The sequence below is a fragment of the Lepisma saccharinum genome, chromosome 7 (assembly GCF_977018435.1).
Source record: "Lepisma saccharinum chromosome 7, izLepSacc3.1, whole genome shotgun sequence".
In the NCBI taxonomy this organism is placed as follows: domain Eukaryota; kingdom Metazoa; phylum Arthropoda; class Insecta; order Zygentoma; family Lepismatidae; genus Lepisma; species Lepisma saccharinum.
This window is the reverse complement of record NC_139235.1, coordinates 19,579,340-19,604,582: the sequence shown is the minus strand read 5'-3', so window position 1 is coordinate 19,604,582 and position 25,243 is coordinate 19,579,340. Positions and strand designations below refer to the sequence as shown.

Sequence of the window (25,243 nt, the reverse complement as noted above, 5' to 3'; positions counted from 1 at the left end):
AAAGTGGCTCTGGAGATCAGCCAGCCTCGAACAAAATGGGTAATTTTGGGGACCACTCTGGCGGGTAAAGGAGGACACATCCACCAAAAGAAAAGGAGCTCTGAGATCAATAATGTGTGCGTCTCCTACCTCTTCAGACATTACAGAATGTGCAATTGTAACTGATTTACATTTCCAAATGAGTAAGTGTAACTGAGTTGAATTTAAGATACGGTTAACTGTAACTGATCAACATTTCAGAATGAGTAACTGTAAATTCAGAATGAGTAACTGGAACTGATCAACATTTCAGAATGAGTAACTGTAAATTCAGAATGAGTAACTGTAACTGATCAATATTTCAGAATGAGTAACTGTAATTGATCAACATTTCAGGATGAGTAACTGTAACTGATTTACATTTCAGAACGTATAACTGTAAATGATTTAAATTTGAGAGTGAGTAACTGTAACTGGTTTACATTTCAGAATGAGCAGCTGTAATTGAGTTAAATTTCAGAATGAGTAACTGTAATTGAGTTACATTTCAGAATGAGTAACTGTAATTGAGTTACATTTCAGAATGAGCATCTGTAATTGAGATAAATTTCAGAATGAGTAACTGTAATTGAGTTACATTTCAGAATGAGCATCTGTAATTGAGTTACATTTCAGAATGAGCAGCTGTAATTGAGTTACATTTCAGAATGAGCAGCTGTAATTGGGTGAAATTTCAGAATGAGTAGCTGTAATTGAGTTACATTTCAGAATGAGCAGCTGTAATTGAGTTAAATTTCAGAATGAGTAACTGTAATTGAATTACATTTCAGAATGAGTAACTGTAATTGAGTTACATTTTAGAATGAGCAGCTGTAATTGAGTTACATTTCAGAATGAGCAGCTGTAATTGAGTTACATTTCAGAATGAGCAGCTGTAATTGGGTGAAATTTCAGAATGAGTAACTGTAATTGAGTTACATTTCAGAATGAGTAACTGTAATTGAGTTACATTTCAGAATGAGCATCTGTAATTGAGATAAATTTCAGAATGAGTAACTGTAATTGAGTTACATTTCAGAATGAGCAGCTGTAATTGAGTTACATTTCAGAATGAGCAACTGTAATTGGGTGAAATTTCAGAATGAGTAGCTGTAATTGGGTGAAATTTCAGAATGAGTAGCTGTAATTGAGTTACATTTCAGAATGAGCAGCTGTAATTGAGTTAAATTTCAGAATGAGTAACTGTAATTGAGTTACATTTCAGAATGAGTAACTGTAATTGAGTTACATTTCAGAATGAGCATCTGTAATTGAGATAAATTTCAGAATGAGTAACTGTAATTGAGTTACATTTCAGAATGAGCATCTGTAATTGAGATAAATTTCAGAATGAGTAACTGTAATTGAGTTACATTTCAGAATGAGCAGCTGTAATTGAGTTACATTTCGGAATGTGTAACTGTAAGGGATTTACTTTAGGAGCAAAAGTTACTGTAAGTTAGTTTACGAGGGGCAAGTTTCTAAACACGACAAACTGTCTTCTGGTGACGTCATGTTCTTGCAGGCATTACGCTAGACACTACACCACGGAAGCCTCTGCGTCATTAAAACTCCAACAGAGACGCATCGGAAGCTTGTTTCTAGCTGCGTACATAGGCTCGAATCGCAAAAAGTACCACAGCCACAGTATGCCAAAATTACCCCCCCCCCACTCTCGAATACAATACCCTCCCCCACCTCCCTCCACCCCTATATAACCCTGGCTTCCGCACGTGCACTTTAAACCAAAGCGGTAATAGCAGGCCTCTAATCAAAAGTGGTCAGAGGAAGGTTTGTGTACCTGTCCGCCTCTAGTGATGAATGCGTTTGTTGTGGTTTCGTTGGGTTGTTGGGTAATGCGCCTCGGTTGGGGAATCCCCCAGAGTGGGTCTCCAAAAATGAAACAGGAGGTGGCGTTTATTTCGAGGTGAAACGTTGGCACGGAAGGCGGCGCGGTGCTGACTGGGAAATTGCGTGTTACAAGTATTTTCCTGTTGGTGAACGGAAACTAGAAGAATTAAAACATGTTTTGAACTACTGACAATAACCTTATTTATTACATAATTGTTCAAAGAATTCTTGAATCTATTTCATTAACATTCATTATAATGCAATTACAAAGCATGGTCCTTATTTAACAAATGACAAGCAAAGTATAATTATGATATAACATTGCAACTATTTCTTGTCTCTTACAAACTAATACTATACCGCGTTTGTTACAACCTGTCCCGGTTCCCGCTCTAGTTGATCGCTGGCTTTTCTCGGTGCTGGGGAAAGTCAAAGCAAGGCAGCCAATTAAAATACGCAACGTGGCAACAGAGTCTAAAAGCACCTGTCTTCTGGCTTCCATTCGCTCCTCGCTGTCCAGCACACGATTTTTTCCTCGTTTCTCATTGGCACCGAAACTGTCGAGTGATCCCTAGCGCGGGAAACGGGACAGGTTCTAACAAACGCGGTTATAATAGACGAACCAGTGCGCACTCTGCGTATGTTCAGGAGCAGAGAACGTAACGTGATCAAAAACAAAGGACAATCGAATACACAATAGTACCAGATCCTTACATTTTATATTGCCCGTAACGAGTATGTTATAGTCCACGCGTTTTCTTCGTTAACGTCCAAGATCTGAAGAGAGCTGCCGATACGAACGTGGGTCGGGATTAACAGAGGGCGAGTTGTTTTTGGCCAATCACACTCAACCTTCAGCCAATGGCCGCAGCTGTCATTCTTCTCGTCTACTCCACGTGGAGTGTCAGTCACATGACTGCGGATACGCTGTTGCCGTACTTTGCAACTTCAATGTGGAGAGCGTGGGAAGGCGGAGGGACAAGATGGCGTAGAGTAGATGTGTGGCAACACTGTGGGTTGAATGTGATTGTTGCAGCTGGTGGGCGCGCTCCGTGGACTTCAAAGCCAGCTGGTTGTTAACGTAGCTAGCGCGTCGACTATACATAGCTAAGGCTGTAAAGGGGAACTCGGCACACACAAGGACAAACGCAGGACAACACGACCCCACAACGAATTATCCCGACCGTGGATACAGGCACCAGAGCCTCGTAGGCCTGCAAGAATCAGTTCCCAAAGTGTACTACAGGGATGTGAGGTTGCGAATTAAATAAGCTAAATCAATCAAGGGGATGCGGAGGTAATGCTCCACACGTTCTCGAGCCCAGCCACTAGAGTAGGCAGGATTTCTTTTCGGAGGAGGCTGGAATTGTAAAGGTGGATATTATACAGGATGTCTCATAAGTAATGCCGAAAACTGACACAGGTGAAAGTACACGATAATAGAAGCAGAAAAGTCTCAGTAAACATTAATCCGCAAACGAGCCGTTTTCGAGATAATCACGAATGTGTGATTACAAGCCGCCACTGACTTCATTGTTTGTAAACGTCGTCCTGATTGGTAAAATGCTAATAATACAGTAAGAAAAGTCATTGGAGATCTCATTGCTAGACTGTGTACCGATTGTATCCATCCTGTTTGATTCCAACGCCACCTCTCGGAAATGTTCTGTTTTGTAAACAAAGAGTAAACCTCGGAACGCGCAAGGAGTAAAGCACTCGGTGTTTACAAAATGCAATCAGTGACGGCTTCTAACCACACATTCGCACACATTATTGGCATTTTACCAACTAGGACGACGTTTACAGACAATGAAGTCAGTGGCGGCTTGTAATCACACATTCGTGATTATCTCGAAAACGGCTCGTTTGCAGACCCATGTTTACTGAAACTTTTTTGCTTCTATTATCGTGTACTTTCACCTGTGTCAGTTTGCGCCATTAATTTTGAGACTCCCTGTATATCTGCGTTCTAAGGAGAGGCGAAGTAGACTATGATATTTCGTAATTATAATTTCTAACCTTGGTTTTAAAAGTTGTTCAAAGACAAAAATGGTAAACCAGGTCGTTTTAAGATCTGATTGCCTTCACTTTGGTTTTTCCTAGGTTCATTTCCATGCTCTCATTTGAAAATATTTATTTTCTCAAAAATTTCTTGCTATTATTCTACAATTCCACTGGGTAACTTAAAACGTGATAGTGAGTGTAGTATATCGGGTATAATTATACCAAAACCGCAAAAACCAAGTAACACATTTCGGACTAATCTTGTTCCTTAATACTTATCGTAGCGTGACACGAGTTTTGCTAGGGCATCTTCGAAAGATTCCCGTCTAAGCTACTAGAACCACATTATTGCACTTCGATGCGAATTTAAGAGTTTACACATTCAGCGTTGTCATTTATTTTCCCAAGTTTATGTCCCTTTCTTTCAGAAATTGTGTTCAATATTTTTGCGACTCTTCTCGAGAAACGAGCACCATCTATCGGCACAAAATTGCATTACCACCGCACACTCCAAGCATTTGGCAGTCAATTTTTGTGAACTTACATCATTCCTCTTTGCCCCCCACCCCCTCCCTCGCCCCCAAAAAAGGAACGAGCATACAGTGGGATCAATGAGTATTACCGTGCAAATTATCCATCACCATGTTCGTGCACTTTTGACCCAACATGAGTTTCAAGAATTAAAAGAAAACTCAAAACAAGCTGTTGACAACTTCTTCACCAGCATACATAAAAATCCATCGCTTAAGAACACATAGGATGTAAGAGAAAAATTAATGAAAATAGTCATGGACAATTTGCACGGCAATACTCATGGATCCTACTATACATCCCATGGATCATATTAGTGGTGACGTCACAGCAGACGACAGAGCATCATGTGAGTCCAAACAAATGTGGTACGTGTTTTTCTCCTATTCAAAATCATTGAATTTTCCATCAGAAGGGGTAGCTTTAATGATTGTGACAGCAGTTAAGAAACAAAATTGTGATGTGTGTAATACATCCAGGAAGAGATAAGATTTCGGAGAATACGTCTATATATTACACATGCCTTACATAACATAAGGTAAGGAATGTGTTATCCCCATAGCCAGTGGCACAAAAAGTGAAGTAACATAAAGCAAATCAATCATTAGCAGATTTTTGTAAAATTTATTCATAGGTACAGTTGTACGTTTATTTCAACAATGATTATAGAAAGATGAAGATGAGCCTGAGATTTCATTTCGTCAGGAAAAACTGTCGCAAATTTCGGAAATATTTGACCTAGAATTCTTTCTCTTTGCACCTTCAGTTAACCAGGTAATGTTATTGCCTTGTAGTTAACGAGACCCGTATTCGATTTCCAGTGTCGACGTATTTGATTATGTAGTAAATATATTCCCAATTAATGTATTCTGCTGAACTTTGTATATTATTTTATTATGTTGAAAATGATTGCTCGATTTTCTTTATATATTTTTTATAGTCATCCCTTTTTGGAGGGGCACGTGCTCCTGTGCCCTCCCTCTAAATTCATCAACTGTAATGCACGTTACAGTGGGTACTTACGTCATAAGATGAAGACAACACACACTTTCAGATTCCTGGGTTGCTAACACGTGTTACCAACATTTCGAAAAACGCTTGTGAATTTGTTATCAACATATGTTGGCAACAGATTTCCCGTGTTGTCAAAATAAATTTTGTTATCCACAAGAAGTCGGTAAAGATCAAAGAATGTTAGCAACATTTGTTATCAACACATGTTAACAGAGTCTTTTCGATGTTAGCAACATTTCCCCCGCTTTCCCTCATGCCACCATCACTCCAATGACAGCCAGCCAGCAAGTGCGAGAGCATCGTTTCGTACGAGGTGTGTTTCGTTTTGTAATTTATTTATCATGGAAAATCTTGTGAGTGAGATGGAGTGGTCAAAGGATCAAGTGCTCAACTTAGTTGAACTGTTCAGCGAGAAGCCTGTCCTTTGGGACCAAACTTATCCACAATTTAAAGACAAAAACCAACAGGTACCTTCCGCTATAATTAGCTCTTGCCCGCAGTGAAGGTCCTCACCCAGAATCTCCTTGGTCTTCTCTGTTGCGCCAAAATGACACATGCTGCCACAGAGAGGACAACTTCCTCCACGGTCGGTATCTTGCAGCCAAAAGTTAACAAAAGTTATTAACAAAAATAAAGTCAAACTAGTGTTCTGCTGGAATGTGAACACACGTGGCAACAGCATTTGCTGGGCACTTCTTTTCACGTTATTCTTGAGGATATTATTACAGACATGTTTGTCCTTGATTCCACCAATGACTTGCATTTTCCCAACTCCTTTAGTCGACATACAGGCCCAGATCATAATGGATCCTCCACCATGTTTTACCGTAGGCATTGTATTGGGAACATTGTCCTGTGTTTTTGCCTTCCTCCTGCCCTGTACAAACGACATTGTGAGTAACTGTATGTATTAAGATTTATGTCGTTGAAAGCGCCCTAGATTGACCCTAGCTTAGCCGAGGGGGCGCTGTCAGGGCCACCAAATCAATTTTTTCCATTTTTCAACTGTGAACATTTGTATAAAATTATGAAAATAAGTTACATTGTTCCCTAAGGTATTTTCAATATATCTGCATTACTTCTGTCCATAAAAACATAAATGTATCGTAAATGGGAGGCAAAATGCACTTGGGGGGAGGGGGAGGGGCGTATCAGGTGTTACTAACGACGCTTTCAGAAACTTAGGTTTTTTATAATCCGGTCAAGCCACGACTTCACGAAAATAGAACCAGTGAAAATACTTTACTATTCCCTCGTACGGTCAAAACTAGAATATGAGTGTGTAATCTGGAATTCCACTCAAATAAACTTAATTCATAGACTAGAACGTATTCAGTCCAGGTTTCTTAGATATCTCAAATTCAAAGCCTGTGGAGAATATCCAACATTCGATCCATACGATAATCTAGTCTCAGAGACCAACTTCAGCAAACTAGCACTCCGACGAAAAGTAAATGACCTGCTCTTTCTGTATAAAGTAATTAACGGTATAATAGACGATTCCAACTTATTATCAGCCGTATCATTTAATGTTCCCATTTCCAAAACACGTCCCAAGCAAAAAATGTTTCATTGCGAGAGATCGAAAACGTCTATTCTTTCTACCTCTCCGGTGTGGAGAGCGTGCAACTCTCTCAACACAATTTCATGTGTAAATTACACAATTGATATTTTTGTAATGAGTTTATACAATTTTAAAAATACTATTACTGGAACACTGAATCTATTGTAGTAATATTATGTAATTAGAGCACTATAATTGGGCTCTGCATGTTGAGCTCTATCAATAAATAAATAAATAAATGTTTGAATGCTTGCCATTCGAGACACCCGCGCCAGAGACAGCGTACAATTGGCTGATAATGATGGTAATTTTTGTAATTATTATAATTAATAAACAACTGAATTTCTATAAACAAAAAAGCATTAATGAAAAATTATTATGTTTTTGTGAGTTTTAGTGAATGGTAAAATATGTGTGTGACATTATTGAAATAATGTTATTTTGTAATTATTATAATTAATATATATAACTGCAAATGTGTGATCAACAACAGTGATTCAATAACAAAATGGTTTATTGAATTTTAATTATTACCCCTCAGGTAAGTAAGTTTACAGGGCGCCATGTAATTTACTAGTTTCATTTTTTTTTCTTTTAGCTTTTTCGGCGCCCTTTCATCTCATCGCGCGGGCCGACCGCCACCTTTCTAGCTACCGCTCTGGTTGATCCCGGTGAAATAAGAACAGGGCAGGAAACGAAACAAGGCCACCAGGAGTGCATTCTTCCACCCACAAAAGGGTTCAACTTCCCTTCTGTGTTTACTCCATATGTCAATTTGTCGGCCATTCTCTCCGCCAGCTTTGTCCTCTTTTCAATTCTTACGGTTCGGTTTCTCTTCTTCAATTCGCCTCAATCTCGTCTTCCATTTTGTTCATCTTTGTCCCCCTTGTTCGTTTCCCACCTGTGGATGCCTCCGTCGCTACAAAGAAGCCGCGTGCGTTGGGGGTGGGGGGAGGCTTTTGTGTGTGTGTGTGTGTGTGTGTGTGTGTGTGTGTGTGTGTGTGTGTGTGTGTGTGTGTGGGTTCCAAGAAACCCCCGAGGGATTGATCCCCGCGCAAATCTCAGGAACAAAACTACATTAGGCGGAGTCCTTCTGTTCCCGACGCGCACGCCGGGGGAATCCCCGACATTGTGAAGTGATGGGGAGTCCCCGGGAGGTATATAGAGGAAGCTAGAGACTTCGTTCTCTACCCCATACCTCCGGGCGTTTCGGAGATGCGTGATGTGGATTGAGGAACGGCGGGAGGGAAGGGGGAAGGGGAGTGCATGATGTGAATTGTTACGGGCACAAAATCATTTCATATTCCGCACGAAACGCCAGTGGATGTGACGTAGGAAGTTTTCTTGAGAGAGAGAGAGAGGAGAGAGGGAGAGAGAGAGAAAGAGGGAGGATTCAAAATTTGTTCGTTCGAAGTTGAAAACTTCTATCCAAACTTTTTGTAATTCTAGAAACAAGAATGTCATAGCTAGGGCCCGGGACTTTATGTTATAACATATATGTATTTTTCATATTTTTTATATATCATGGGATCGAATTCCGGAGTGAGATCTCGACGTATCTAGTGATAATAAACTGAAATTTGCAAAATTGATAGGACATAATTTGACATATTTTACGATTTTTTGTTTTTACAAGTAGTATTTATCCCTTTTTCAGGCAAGATGACATATTTAGCTATCTATAAAGTTCTAATTTTCCAACATACAAATAATTATTTAACATGTATCCGGATATTTATTATCCACTTATTTTGAGACTCGAAACTGAAAACATCCATGACGCTTCTGTGCAGGCACGCACGCAGGATTTTTTTCCTGGAGGAGGGAAAGCGACCCCTTGCCCCCCTCCGGGCGTCCACGCATCTGCGTTATTGTCTAACCTGGCCCTTCATTGTTGTACGCATTCACGAGAATCGTCAGCGAGAAACGAAACGAATTTGAAGTGTTGTATGACCTTCTTTTTTCCATTTTACAACAATTAAAAAAAAACTGACAGTTGCGCGCTCAAGTCGGCAGACTTTGATTTTACCAAAAATGCGAAAAAGAGGTCGACGTCAAGAAAAGAACCTGGAAGTTTGTGTTTGTCTATAAGAAGTAAGAACAATGCTTCGAACGAGTGTTGGTTAACGCAGCGGCTTCTCTTTCATGCCAAGTGAATATGGTTTGACGACGCAATCTCGAATCAGTGGTCGATTGAGAGGCACAATAGTATCAGAACGATGCATCCTGTAAAGGAATCAGATTCGGCCAAATTGAGAGGTTACGTTAAAGAATTTGGTAGTGATGTTTTCTCGACAGATGACAAGATTTTGTTTTGCAAGCTATGTGATATTTCTGTTGGATATACAAAGAGGTCTTCAGTGTTGCAGCATCTAGACACGGCGAAGCACATAAGAAACTTCCAAGGAAGAAAACGAACGTAGCTCAGGCATTGCTTCCACATGCGGTGTCAGTCCAGGGCATTCGGCAGTCTTCTTTCACCCAGGAACTGTGCAAAGCATTCATCGCATCTGGTATTCCTCTGTGGAAGTTGGAAGAACCAACACTTCGTAAGTTTCTTCAGAAGTACTGCGACAGGGAAATTTCTCACGAATCCACGCTAAGGAAGGCCTACGTGGAAAATATATACAGTGACACTATACGTGTCACCCGGGAGAAAGTGAAAAACAAAAACTTGTGGCTATCAGTGGACGAAACGACAGACTGTTGCGGGCGTTACATGGTAAATCTTGTGGTTGGTGTTTTAGAAACGGAACAGGCAGGAGAAATATTCCTTGTGAATGTTGATAAGCTGGAGAAGGTAAACCATTCAACAATCGCTAGTTTCATTGAAAGCTCAATGCAGATTCTATTTCCTGAAGGTATTCCGCGCAATAGGATTCTGTTACTTGTAACCGATGCAGCTAGGTATATGTTGAAGGCAGGAAAAACCTTACGGGTTCTATATCCGAAAATGGTCCACATAACCTGCCTGGCACCCGAACTTCATAGACTATGCGAAGAAATTCGATCAAGGTATCCAAGCGTAGATCGATTTGTGTCAAACATGAAAAAAAATATTCTTGAAGTGCCCATCACGACGCCAAGCGTTAGAGGAAGCTGCACCAGATATTTCTGCGCCACCACAGCTGGTGTTGACGCGGTGCTCTCAGCAGTTTAATATTACTGCACCAATCTTAACATTCTTTCCGAAGTAGTTACTGGTTTTAAAAGTGAAGGTGCCGCATCTGTTAGTGTTGTTCAGCAATTACTTCAAAATACAGAACTGAAAGACGATATTGCTTACATTTCTGCGAATTTCGCGTCCCTCGTGTCGTGCATTGAGCAATTGGAGATAAATGGTGTAAGTGTGCATGACTCACTTCAAATTATAGAAGACGTAAAATCAAAATTGTCAATAGTGAGGGGACAAACAGCAGATTTGGTTAGAGAGAAATTCAGAACCATCTTGAACAACAATCCTGGATTCAGCACTTTCACCACCATCGCCGATGTCGTGAGCGGTGATGGAGATCAACTCTGGAAAGTGTTGAGGAAGATTTGACACCTGCAGATGTAGCATTTTTTACGTTTGCTCCAGTTACATCGTGCTCCGTGGAACGTACATTCTCATGCTACAAAGCGCTGCTGGTAGATAACAGGCAAAGTTTCACGGTAGAGAACCTGAAGAGAATTTTCGTTTCTCACTGCAATGCTTGAGGTTAGTAAAATTAAAAATTTGTGAACTTTCTTCGTTTATATGCCTACGTATGATAATTTTTCTTAAATACTTCCTCTGTGTGTGAAGCATGTTTTAACAAAAACTTTGTATGCAGATTGAATACAGTATTTTTTCTGAAAACTCTGCCTTTTCTTGTACATAAATTCGAAAATTACACTTCCAACAAATAGGTAAAATGTGGGAGAATAGTAAATTCAACTGAGGATAATTGCGCAATAAGCGCCACGATTTTCCCTATGTTTCTCCACGCATTCTACATGAAAGAGATTCTAATTTCATTTAATATATCATCCGAACTTTGTTGATATTGCATGGAAAACCCAGAATTGAATTGTAAATGAAAGAAAGGAAGTTCTGCTTTGCATATATTTGGGATTCACTGTTGTTTCTTTTCATTTTTAAGACATATTTTTCAATTTTTAATATATATTTTTAATTTTTCTGACATATTTACATACATATTTTACACCTTTATAGGACATAAAGTCCCGGGCCCTGGTCATAACATTCGCAGAAAAGGCTCACAATTACCACTAATGGCGTCATTTTGTGATTATGATGAACTAAATACATGACTTACCTATAAATAACCAAGTAGCGCCGCCCGTCACACTTCTCCCGATCTCTCGGCCTCGCAAGGAAATGGACGCACGGTAGATGAAAAGATTCTCTCGGGCTATCGACCAGGTGAGTTGTGGAAAAGTTTCCAAGCTTTCGAGAGCTAACGTCACTCTCACCTTCAGAGTAGAAGTGATGTCAGCTCTCGAAAACTTGGAATCTTTTCCACAACTCACCTGGTCGATAGCCCGAGAGAATCTTTTCATCATTCTTCGCCAGGAAAGCTTCAAGGCAAAAACCAAGTAGATATCCGTTCGGTCTGAGGAAGTCGCATACTAAAAGTAAATTTCGTCATCACGCATCACGGTGTCGACCCAGCATCGTGAGGTCAACTCGGGGTGCTACTATAAATGAAAGGGTAGCGGGGCTCCTGACTCGATGCGCCGACCACGAGTCACCCAATGAAGGCCTTGGCCCTTAAAAGGACTGTTTGTATCAGGGTCACCAAGTAGGGATTGTGCCAAGACGAGAACAAAACAGGTCCTTATTGTTGAGACAATATCAAAACTCTGGATCACGTTTTTGGCGTGATATTTGAAATTACTTATAGACACTGAACTTGCATAACGTCGCGACAAATTTAGACATACCAAGCATCGAAAAAAAGGCCGACAATTCCATGTAATGGCTTTACTTTGCTAATGTTAAACACAAAATACATGACTTACCTGTACATAATAAGATAGATATTCGCTTGGTGTGCCTGAGCTATCTCAGGCACTGGATTTACAGATTTTGGCGCCACCTGTCGGTACCAACCGTACTACATTTACTTGTATGTGTAATAGGGTGAAATAGGAAACTCACCTCGCAGAAAATCTTGGGGGCAACGGTCTGCGAGAAGCTCCCTATGATTATCCTTGTATCCAGATCCTGCAAAAAAGAAAGAGAGAATGCCATTAAGAAAACTATTACACAATCAAATATTTTTATTTTTCTACTTTTAATAATTAGATACAATGATGCGATTTGCAGTTCTTGGGTATTGGGGAAAAAGCCCATAAGTCACAAACTGCGATATTCTCTTTAAATGTATAATGGGCATGTGCAAAGCTTCTGAGCAGTGATGACCCAACATGTACATCCTGTCGGTAATGTTTTCTATTAAAAGAATAAACACATAAAACTGTCTGCTATAAAATTTCATTTTTTTGACCTAAGTGCTTGTTCACTAACAACCTAGAGTTGTTCATTGTTAACTCATCAGTAGTAAAGGCCGAATCACATGGAACTGGATATCCAGTTAGTTGGCGCTGAACTGGCTACCTGCCTGGATGTAATGGCTGCCCGGCTGGCTGCTTGACTGGTTTGGAGGAATAGGACATGTTCTAATTGCTACTGGCTCTCCTCGACTGGATTCTGTGGAACAGCCAATCAGAACAAAGTTTAGGCATGTGAAGATAATCTGTGAAGGGGAGTTTTATGTCTGTGGTTTCTGGTTGTTGACTGTTTTGTTAGTTCTCGATAAAGTAAGAAAAGTTAAGAGATTGCTACGTTCCCCGGATTATTCTCAATGGAACTACTTACGTTTATTCCTCAACGGCGAGCCTGAGACTTATCAGCCTACTATGAAGCCCTCAGGTTGTGGGAAATCAGATAAGGATATACTTACGTAAACCTTACTAACTCTCGCACACAAAAATATATTTAGAAGTCAGTTAATGTTAATATATTACACTTAAACTTCTTATTACAAACAAAAGTGTATTTAGATCTTAATACTTCTTCGCTACACAAATTAAAACATTCAAATTTCCAAAATCACTTCCTTCTTCTTCTTCTTCTTCTTTTTTTTGTCCCTGTCAGCATTATCTTGTCGACTTTGGACATCGTTATTGTTTTTTTTTTATTTCTTTTAATGTTTTCTTCTAAAGTTGGCAGTTAGTCTCACAAATTAATCGGAATCACAAATATATAACAATTATTATAAATAATTCACTTTTTTTGTCCATTTTGCTGTTTCTTAAAAATCACTTTATATTTCAAGTCTACATTTTCGAGAATATGCATACAGCATCCATATTAATGAAGGGGATAAATCTGTTAAAATGGATGATAGTGATATTGGAAATGGAATTTTTAAACGTTGAAAACCTTTGTAGAGTATGATTTGTTGATCTGAATAGATTGGACATTCTAGAATTAAATGTTGAGCATCAGGATTATTATTGCCACATTTACAATTTTCTTGAGTTTTATTTTTTATTTTTGCTAAATGTGCTGGTGTACGTATGTGTCCTGTTCTTAATCTATTAATAAAAACTATGACTTGCCGTGGGAGTGTGTATGAATTGAACCAAGGGACTTTAGATTTAAATTCTGCAATCCATCTATATGTGTTGCCCACAAACTTAAATTGATCTTTGCACCATTCATTCCATTGTTCCATAAGTTTGATTTTTACTCGTGGTAATAAATCAGTATACATTAACCTATTGAAACTTATGAGTTGTAAATCTCTGGCCTGTTTAGCGTATATGTCCACTCTATCATTTCCTACATTAATATCATGTGCTTTGACATAACTGAATTGTATGTCAATGTTTCTTTTGCAAGCAAGTTGAATTTGTTGAATAATTAAAATAATAAGATATGATTGGTGACATAATTTGGGATAGGATGTAGATAATGCTTGAAGAACACTCAGCGAATCTGTAAGGAGAAGAATTTTTTTAAAGTCTTCCGCTATTCCATATTGTAAGGCTTTGTATAGGGCGTAACTTTCCGCAGTAAAAATAGATGAATCTATAGGTAATCTAAATTGTTGATAAATGTTTTTCTCTGGGATGTAATAGGCACATCCTACACTATTGTTATTCTTAGAACCATCGGTGTAAATCATTACATGCATTGGCCATTTTTCTCTGTACAATGCATGTAAACCTAGATCTCTGAAGTGGATTGAACATTGAGTATATAATGGAATATCTAGTTGATAGATCAAAGGATGTAAGAGAGTGAAAGTATTAGATCGAAGTTCTGGAAATAAGTAATGACAGTATACAAGGAAATATGAGGTGGTATGAGGATTTATTACATCGGCTTCAGCCCATTGTTTTTGTATTTCAAACAATTTATTAAATGGATGAGGATGATTTTCCCATGATTTAAGGAGGAATTTTATTGTTAATTGAATTCGCCTGTGACTCAAAGAAGTCTCTTTACTCTCCATATAAACACTTACATTGGGGCTTGATTGCATAAGACCTAGACAAATTCTCAATGCTTTTCTTTGTAATATATCTATTTTGTCGAGTAGATTGGATTTTGCTCCCCCGTAGCTGAAAGCTGCATAGTCGAAAAATGAGCGAAAGCAATTTTTATAAAAGAGAAGTAAAATTTTTGGGTGGCCTCCCCATTTTGTTGTTGTCATGCTACGAATTATGTTTAAAAACTTTTGACCTTTGTTTAATAAATATAAAATGTGTGTATTCCATGTAAAACGTCTATCAAAATGTACACCTAAATATTTGTGAGAATCTGTCACTGGGATGTCAGAAATTTGTAAAATATTATTAGGATAACTATCTGTGCGTTTGTTATTAAAGCAAATGATTTTGGATTTATTTTCACTAAGGGTTAATCCTGCATTATGAAACCATTCTCTAATGGTGTTAATTAATCTCTGTGTTTTGATTATACCTTGGGTTGCATCATCTGTAGTACAGTAAAAACAGAAATCATCTGCGTATTGTACTAACTGGAACGGATAAAGAGGTAAGGAGTGAATTTCATTTGTGTAAATATTAAATAACAAAGGACTTAAAGGTGCACCTTGAGGAATTCCTATGGTAGTGAAACGAGGGTCACTAATTGTTTCTGAGAACCATCCATATATCTTTCTATTGGAATATAGGTTCCATATGATTAACGATAATTGAGGATGAATGTAAAGATTTTCTAATTTGTTACAGAGCATATGTAAATTGATAGAATCATATGCTTTTTCCACATCTATAAAAAGACTATAACAGTGTGAACGACTAATTTTGCTATTTTGAATTGCAGTGCTTAGGATAGCTATTGCATCTTGACTGCCATAATTGATTCTAAAGCCAAGTTGAGTAGGATAAAAGAAACGTTGACGTTCTAGTGTCCAGGTAATTCTGAGGTATATCGTTCGTTCGAATATTTTTTCCAAGACTGAAATTAACATTATGGGTCTGTAAGATGTAGCACAATGTGGTGGTTTATTTGCTTTTAAAACTGGGAGAACTATATAATCTTTCCACTTCCTCGGTACTATACCGGTACGGAATATGTTATTGTAAAAAGATACAAGAATATCTAAACCTGCTTTAGGTAGATATTTTATGGCTTGGTATGGTATTCCATCTAAACCTGGTGCAGTGGGTTTAATATTATTAATTATGTTTTTTAATTCCTCTGTAGAAATGGGAGGGAATTCAAGTGAAAAGTTAGAAATATTTTCCTCTATTTTTTTATATGGAAGGTGTACTGATGGTGGAGCCAAAAGCATTAAAAATTGGTCTTGCCAACTATTATCTATAGGTTTTCTACGAGGTGGATATGGTTTACGTAAGGAATTAAATTTATGCCACACATTTCGGGATGATTCCTGCATGTCTATTGAATTGCAATATTTAATCCACGCTTCACGTTTTGCTTGTAGAAATGTTTTTTTTCCTTGTGCTATTGATTTTTTCCATAATATTCGATTTTCAAGGGTAGGATATGAAGCAAAATGATTCTCACTCCTTTTTCGGTTGGCTTTTGCTGTCTCACATTCCGAAGTCCACCAATGAATTTTTGGAAAAATTAGTCGTGAAAAATTTACTCTTTTTCGTGAACTGAGAATGTCTAAAACTTCTGTGATATATTGGAGTAGTGTATAGTATGAAACCGATTGAGAGGAATTTATTTGTTCTTTAAGTACGGTATATAAGAATCTATTAAAATTGTATATGATTCCCATGATATATTATTAATTTTCCAGCGATTTATGGGAAATATGATATGTTGAATTGGTTGTGAGGATATAAAATGTGAATGAATATAAATGGGATAATGATCACTACCATACATTTCTTCCGCTGTGGTCCACTGAAATTTTGGTAATAATGATTCTGATATTATAGTGAGGTCTATTGATGAGGGATTATTTCCGTTGCGTGGGACGTGGGTGGGCGATCCATCATTTAGAACAATAAATGAGTTGTTTTCTATCCAGTCGGCAATGCTGGACCCAAGTCTGTCTGATGATTGTGAGCCCCAAATGTTATGATGACCATTAAAATCTCCAACAATGATGTATGGGCTAGGGGTATTTTTTGTCAATGCTTCTAAATCTGACGGTTTTATATTCTGAGAATTGTAATTTGATGGGATATAAATATTGATTATTGATATTTTTTTCCCCTCTATGAAGATTTGGATAGCACGTGCTTCTACTTTATAATCGCGGAAGAGTTTATGGTGTTTGGATATCTGAATTTCCTGATATGATATTGATTCGTGGACATATATGCTAATACCTCGTTCATTTTCAGAATAGGGTGGGCCTAAACAATTATAATGAACAATTTTGTATGTTTCGTACTGTCTACCCTTAGTTTCCTGTAAGCAAAGAATTAAAGGATGACATTCCGTTATTAATTTCATTAAGTCCAATTTTCGTGTAGAAAAGCTAATAATATTCCATTGAATGAGAAACATCTTCTGCTATGTGTATCCTACTTGTTCTGTTTGAAAGTAAGGTTTTGTAACACATTTAATAGATTTATGGATAGTTCATTGATATGTTGTAAAAGCTGTTTTTGTTGATGTAACTCTTTGAGTTCAACTAGAGTTGACCATAGGAGTGGTATTGTTTTGAGAAGTGAGGTGTAGACTTCGTGAATATTACCGATAGATGGGGGAGGTTGATCAATGTTTTTTGTCGACCATTCAGAATGCCGACTGTTCGTAGAATTAGCAGAAGGGAAGATATTTTTCCCTATAGATGAGGAAGGAGTAATATCAGACTCCGTTGAGGAGCTTTCTGCTTTTGATGTTATGTGATCTGGATTATTGGGAACCATATGTCTCGCCTTGTTATGATATTTTCTTTTGTGCTTTGTAGGTTCATTGTTTTTTGTGTGTGCAATATTAGGTATCTCAACTATGTCTGGATGTGGAATTACTTTTGGGTCCACTGTGTCGTGTTCCAAAGAAAATTGTTGTCTTCCTATATTATTGAAAATGGGCTCCACAGTTGTAATGGTTTTTGTGTTAGTAGATGATTGTTCTTGTGAGCTTTTATTTTTTAAGTCAGTGGGTGGTGATCTGGAATATTGTTGAATAGGTGGAAACTCTTTAAAATTAATTGTGTGCTTCAAAATTTCCTCTATGCTAGGTTGTGGAATATAAGTCCCTTCTATCATTTGTTTAGCTTCACGGTATGATAAATTATTTAGAGCCATACGTTCCTGGATTTGACGCTCTTTGTGCCACATTGGGCAATTTTTATCAAGGGCTGAATGGGACCCCTGGCAATTCGAACACTTGGCAGGGAGATTACATGAATCTCCGTGTTTAATTGCTCCACAGGTAGCGCATTTAGACTGTGAACGACATTGGTTGGCCGTGTGAGCGAATCTGAAACGGTTTCTACATTGAATGACTGTTTTCTGTCGGGGTGTTACTTCATATATGCTGCTATTTATGGCTACTTTTTCTGGGAGATGTCTACCTTGGAATGTCAAACACACTAGTTTAGTATTTCGTAGCTGAAACGATCCATCACTTTTCCAAATCTTTTTCTTCATTCGTTTTGCACTAATGATAGGAATGTATGATTGACTGCCATCCACTACGTCTTCCTCACTGACGTCGAATTCTATACCATATATTAAACCTTCTCGTTGAATTAAGGATTGAGGTATGCGAGCCTTAATAGAAAGATGAGATTGAAATTCTTCGTTTTTAACAAAGTTATTCGCCTCCTGAGCAGTGTTGAAATATACTCTTACCCTATTACGACCACCTTGGTCTATATATTTAACTGGAATTTCTGCTTTTCGAAATTTGTTACCTAGGCTCCCGCCCGCAAGTTTACCAACGTTTCTTCCTGTACCCTCTATCAGAACGATGAAAGGGCCATTACTGTTATAATCGTAGAAGTTCTGAGCCGAGATTCTTGCGTTCGAAGATTTAAGAGAATTATCCATAACTTCTTGATCTTCTTGATGGGTTATTGTCTGAGAAGTCTCTACTTCAATGTAGAATGCGGGTGAAATGTTAGGATTCATGTCATCACCAGTGTTTTCAGAATTGAAAGACGAGGTTGCATGAAGATCATTTAAGTCTTCCATTCTGATTATCAATGATAGGACCTTTACGGCCTATTATGTATACTATTTGACACTTGTATGGATTAGAAGTCACCTGTATCACTTGAATACTTGATCTTTATGTTTAATACACAGTACAATCACAATCACAATCACAATTTACATTTACACAATTTACAACATCACTTCCATTACTTCCTCAACATCCATAATATCTCTCACCTCACAACCCACAATCAAATGTTTAAGGTTAGTTCATAACCATAACAGACTACCCAATTGAACAAAACAAATTACGTCATAATAGACAATTAACATTTTAAACACATTAAACACCTAAAATGATACAACAAGTGGGTGCGTATCAAGATGATGTGCAGTGCATTCGTGTTCAGTTCATTAATATTTAGGTATTTATGCAAAACGTTGAGATGTGTACGTGACAAATATGATTAGCCGGAAATGAAAATCCTTATTATTATTATTATTTACAAGTGTATTAAATTAAATCTTTGATTTTTTAAAATTTGTGAATGAATCCTGCGAATCTTATTTTATGTGAATATGCATATCCGAGTTAATAAAAAGCTTGTTTGGTGCACATTGATTAATATATTTTTTCGAGCCAATCTCTAGTCCATACCTTTTTTTTTTTTTATTTTCAATAAAAGCACACAAAGCAGTGATTCTCGTACAACATTCCTCAAATTGCTCGTCCATCTTTACTGCGCAATGTCTTATGGGAACAAAAGTCTATCGACAAGTACAGTAAGAAGCATCGTGTGAGGCGAAAACTAGCAGATGGGTAGCCAGTCCAGCGCCAACAAGGGCATTCCTACTGGAAATCCAGTTCGGTGTGATTCAGGCTTAATTCATTCATAAAAAGTTAATGCTTGGACTTTTGACCACTGTATCTGTTTATGTACAGGGTGTCCCATGTAACTTGACAAATCGAAATATCGCGAGAAATGTGCATCGAACGTTAAAATGTTCCATATGAAAGTATAGTAGTATTGTGGGGGCAAGTCACCTACGGTACAATGAATCCACACCACCACCCCCGGGGGGACAGGGGGCAAACTAAAATGTTAAAAGGGAACCCCTATATTTTATTGCAGATTCGAAATCGACGTCCGAAAATACGTAGGTTTTGTCCGACACTTTTTGTTCCATTCGTGATAGATAGATGGCGCCGTAAGCGCAACGTGTCGGTTTTGTCTTGCAGTGGCTGGCAAGTGTGTGAGGAGGGATACTATGGCCTGGTAGCATTGTGCTCGCGGTCTCAGTAATCAGTGATTGTATGGTCAGTGCAGTGTGACCGCAGAGTGTCCAACGACACAGTTAAATGGGGTATTCAACATCATGGATTATCTATCCGTAGAAGAAAAAAATTGAAATGTTCCTTGTTTATGGTGAATGCAGAAGGAACATCGACGATGCTGTGACCCTTCATGCGGAACGTTTTCCTGACAGACTGCGATCGCGTTCTTCGCTTGTTCGAGTTCTCAAACAGTTTCGTGCCGAAGGAAGTGTACACCCTAAAAAGGGTTCGTAGAGCAACTGCCACTGGAGAACATAATCAAATTGCAGTCCTAGCCGCGGTGGCTCATACTCCCCAGGCGAGTACGCGAGTAATATCATCGCAGTCAGGAATTTCTCGCAAATAGCGTTTGGAGAATATTGAAACGTCACAAATTTCATCCCTATCACGATGATTTTCGCAATCGAGTGGTGTTTTGTGAATGGACACGCGAACAAATACTAGTCGACCAGCAGTTCTTTCGTAGAGTACTTTTCTCCGATGAGTCAACCTTCACACGGAGGTTAATCGTCACAATATGCATTATTGGAGTGTGGGAAACCCACATTGGTTGCGTGAAGTTGAACGTCAACGTCCTTGGTCGATTAACGTGTGGTGTGGAATCATAGCCGACAAACTGATTGGTCCCTATGTTATTGACGGCACTTTGGACGGGGACAAATATCGAACGTTTTTGCATGAGGAATTACCGACATTGCTTGACGACGTATACCTTCCACTGCGACAGGACATGTGGTTCCAACATGACTGTTGTTCAGCACATAATGCAATAGTAGCACGAGAGGAATTAAACCGCATCCACAATGGTCGTTGGATCGGTAGAGGCGGTCCGGTGTATTGGCCTGCCAGATCGCCAGACCTTACGTTGCGCCGGATTTATTTTTATGGGGATATCTGAATGAACATGTTTATCAAGATGAAGCAAACAACCCGCACAACCATGATTGAGCGAATAAGAAATGCTTGGGCACACATTGATGCAGATACACTTCTGCATTGTGTTCAATCATTTGTACAATGGATCAACAAATGCATTGAAGTTCGAGGACATCATTTCGAGCATTGCATGGAATAATTGCATCCAGCATCCCGATGGTGAGAGGCGAACGGACGGCGCCATCTATCTATCACGAATGGAACAAAAATGTGTTGGACAAAACCTAGGTATTTTCGGACTTCGAATTCGAATCTGCAATAAAAAATAGGGGTTTCCTTTTAACATTTTAAGGTTGCCCCCTGCCTCACCCCCCGAGGGTGGCGGGGTGGGTTCATTCTAGCGTAGATGACTTGCACCCACAATACTATTATACAGGGTGTTCATAAAGTTCCGGTACCATTACGGAAAAGCATATCTCGGAAACTACATGTAATAGAACAATGCTGTTGATTACAAAATGATCTACAACTCTCCACGTTTATATGCCAAACATAATTTTTCAACAAGATGGGGCACACCCTCATTGGTCAAAGGATGTTTGAGGTCTTCTGGATAGGTGGATAGGCCGTGATGGATCTATTCCCTGGCCACCGCGCTCTTCTGATATCACACCCTTGGATTTCTTCTTCTGGGGGTATGCCAAAGATTGTGTTTACAGCACTCCTGTTAAAGATGTTGCTACTGGAAGAAGAATAACGGAGAGTATCTTAACTGTTACTGGTGCGTGTAGAAGCAGAAGTGAATTACCGCCTTGATGTTCTGAGAGCAACTAGGTGCAACATTGAGGTGTATGGCATATAAACGTGGAGAGTTGTAGCTCATTTTGCAATCAACAGCATTGTTCTATCGCATGTAGTTTCCGAGCTCTGTTTTTTGTAATGGTACCAAGACTTTATGAACACCCTGTACTTTCATATGGAACATATTTTCCTTCGATGTATATTTCTCGAGATATTTCGATTTGTCAAGTTACATGGGACACCCTGTATGTGGGGCATATAAATATGGGACATTGCATGTCAAAGTGCCCCAGGAATGTCATTTTTTTAAATTAAATACAATGCTGTAACCTTATTTTATCTTGTGAGTGAATAATCTAAAATTATCATTTGGATAAAAATTCAAGTACAAGGTGGTTATAATTAAAGTGACGGTGTTCAGAGTGGTATAGCACGGGCTGTAATGAGAGTAGCAGTCTGAAACTTCGTAGATATGCTAATGAAGCAATGCGCTCGCGAATTATGCAAAAAAAAAAAAAGTTCCAAATCTCGCCACCAGGGTAAAAAATGGCGCTGTAAGCAGTCAAAACTTGGTATAGTTACAGGAAAAACACTATGAATCGCAGAAAACAATACTCTTTGTAATAAAATATCGCTACAATTTCACTATTCGAATTACATGAACATTACTAAAGGAAAAAGCAACAAGCGTCACCAACAACAACCAGGGAGCTCACACAATGGTTAGGCAATTTCACCGACTTTGACGTCAGAGTTATGGAAATTTCCACGTTTTGACTGCTTACAGCGCCGTTTTTTACCCTGGTGGCGAGAATTGGAACTATTTTTTTTTGGCATAATTCGCGAGCGCATTGCTTCATTAGCATATCTACGAAGTTTCAGACTGCTACTCTCATTACAGCCCGTGCTGTACCACTCTGAACACCGTCACTTTAATTATAACCACCTGATATATAGGGATAGTAAAATAGAAAGGGATAGAGAGAGTGAGAGACACACACACACACACACACACAATTTCTCCTTTAACTGTTTTATTCTCCCTTCAACTCCACTAGAATATTAAAAGGCGAATTACCTTCTCTGTCTTAAATAATTTATTTTCCATAATTTGAAAATCCACAGAAATTACAGTAAATTTCTTATTAAGTAAAGAGGCAGTGTTTATCTGTTCCACCCGTGACATCAAATTGTCAACTTGTAGCTACAAATCTGGGAAAGTACTTTAAGGGTAATTATGTATAATCAACAGTGTTAAGTTTCGTAATTCATTGCACAGAAACTGTAAGTAAAATATTGGTTAACAATCAGTAGAATTGTTACTTTAATGTTAAGAAATGTAAATATACAGGGGTGGTCATAAGTAGGTATATTAGGTGGATTGAGATGAGTATTTTAATAACTTTCCCAGCTTTGCTCAGTTTGTGTTTACTTTACTAATTGTTAATTTTTCATTCTTTTCAGTTGCTTGTGTCGCGATGGCTGAGTACTACCAATTGCAAAGGACATCAATTTGAACATTTAAGATAGTAATAGTAATCTTAAGCGTTAAGTGTTTGTTCATAACACTATACTATAGTGGGATTTAATTACGTTTATACTGTACTATACTATTACTGCTACTGTTTCATTTACTGTATACCTACTTATGCCCACCCCTATTTACAACCAGGTAACGTGGTAAAAAGTCCAAGAACAAAAACTACACAAAAATTATATGATTTTTCATAATATTTGAACTGTTTTACAAAATTCCCTAACTTTTACATGAAACCGTTCACTCCTAAACTGATTTCCCTGGCTTTACCAGGTTTTCAGGTCAGTGGCAAACCGGAGGCGAACATCAAACAGGCCACAGCCACGTACTCACCCTGAGCATGCGCAGTTGATCCTTGAAGTCATTCTCGGCGAATGTGATTGTCGCTCTGCACGTGATGTTGGCTCTTTCCAGTTCTGTGACCAGGTCGTTCACGGCCTGTGAATAAAGCAAAAGCATCAGGCGGGCTTCGAAAGAGGGACCGCTCGGTCACAGAGACTCGCTAATTGACGCGTCTCCGATCAAAGAAGCTGCCTGGGATATTTAGCAGAATGTCGGCTGAGGTTGACAGGAAAGTTTGTACAAAAGGCGCGGTTCGTTTAGCAAGCAACCATGGCATTTCATCAGCCGCTGTAGCGTCGCACAAGGAACAATGCAATTTGCCTTGTAACTGGCAAAGGATCGCTATGCACTGAAAATTCTCAAAATAGGTAGTCAAAAGGGCACCAAAATAATAGGATGAGACATTACTCTAGCGGTGTGGTCGAATCAAATCCTATAAGTGGAACCAAAAGGAAAGAAACCTGCGCAGAACCTCATCGCGCTGGCGGGTGTGGGGAAAAGGACAGGGGGAAGGAGCCTTCAGCGCGGCTAACCTCAGTGTTACCAGACCTATTGATTTCTCTGGAGAATTCCATAATAAATTATTGCTACGGAACCTCCAACGGCTTGCTCAGAAAAAGTGCTGTTTGAACTGTGAAATTATGCCAAACGATACTCACGTGTGCTAGGACATTATTATTATTTTATTACTATTTTTAGATGGTTGTATTTTATCCCACCCTAAACTCTCTTTCTATTTTAGTTATTTTACGTCGCTTGTGTGCCTCTACGGGTAAGTACGACAATATGGATGAATGAAAAACTGATGAAATGGATGAAGTGACACAAACACAGTGAAACGTCCTTGCCTTACTAGGTAGAAACACTGACTTCGTAGCGTGGGCAAATTATTTTATACATGTATGTGTGTGTGTGTATACAGGATATATATATATATATATATATATATATATATACAGGGTGTTTCTAAAGGTCGTTTACAACGCTTGGGAGGTGATTCCTCACACAAAAACAAGCAAAAAGTCTAAGTTCCATTTTTACGACTGAGGCTTCGTTTCCGAGATAGGAGCCTCGCAAAAGGTGACAAAGTGATCGTCACACCTAACTGGGACGAATACTATAACAGATAGAGAGGCGGTTCCAAGGGAATCATAAAGGAATCGTATGTGCTCAGTCCGGAAGTCACTATGAAAAGTTCACTGCACGCATGCGCAATGGAGTCCTCAAAGGAATTGGAGATTTCCAGCAAGATGAATGCATGGAAAGGGTATGTAACGCAGCAAGATGGACCGTGACAATGAGAAATGCGTTAAAGACAACACACCCCGAACTCAAACATCAAAACATGAGCACGGAACACAAAATCCGAAAAGGTGAGCACGGTTGCATACCCCAGTTACACGCGAGGAATGAACGAATCATATCATGTGGCATACGAGAGACACATTACTACACCAAGAGGAGGGAAAGAAAAACACAATATCAGATGATTACGACAACGTGTATTTTTACACGCGACAACTAAGGGTCCCGGGTTCGAATCCCGGTCGGGCTTGGTTGTTTGTGAATGTCCATTCATCAATTTCATCATTTCATCACTTATCCCCATCTTCGCAAATTAGCCTAGAGGCACAAAACGCGAAGTAAAATAAACTAAATCAATCAATCAATCAATACACGCGACAACTACGTAATATCCCCCCCCCCCACACACAACAAGCAACAAATGATAAAATGTCTTACGCACAGACCG

The 25,243-nt window shown here is 38.8% G+C and overlaps 1 protein-coding gene across 1 annotated transcript in view; it reads right to left on the bottom strand.

The window, feature by feature from the left end:
* Window positions 1-23,607, bottom strand: part of GABA-B-R3 (gamma-aminobutyric acid type B receptor subunit 3) — a 168,808-nt gene extending 145,201 nt beyond the window's left edge. The window contains exons 1-2 of the mRNA XM_083126074.1: window positions 23,482-23,607; window positions 12,129-12,194 (exon numbers count right to left, since the gene is read on the bottom strand). Of these exons, the coding sequence (XP_082982200.1) occupies window positions 12,129-12,194; window positions 23,482-23,607 (192 nt within the window). The remainder of the gene's footprint in view (window positions 1-12,128; window positions 12,195-23,481) is intronic.
* Between the last annotated feature and the right edge of the window lie 1,636 nt (window positions 23,608-25,243).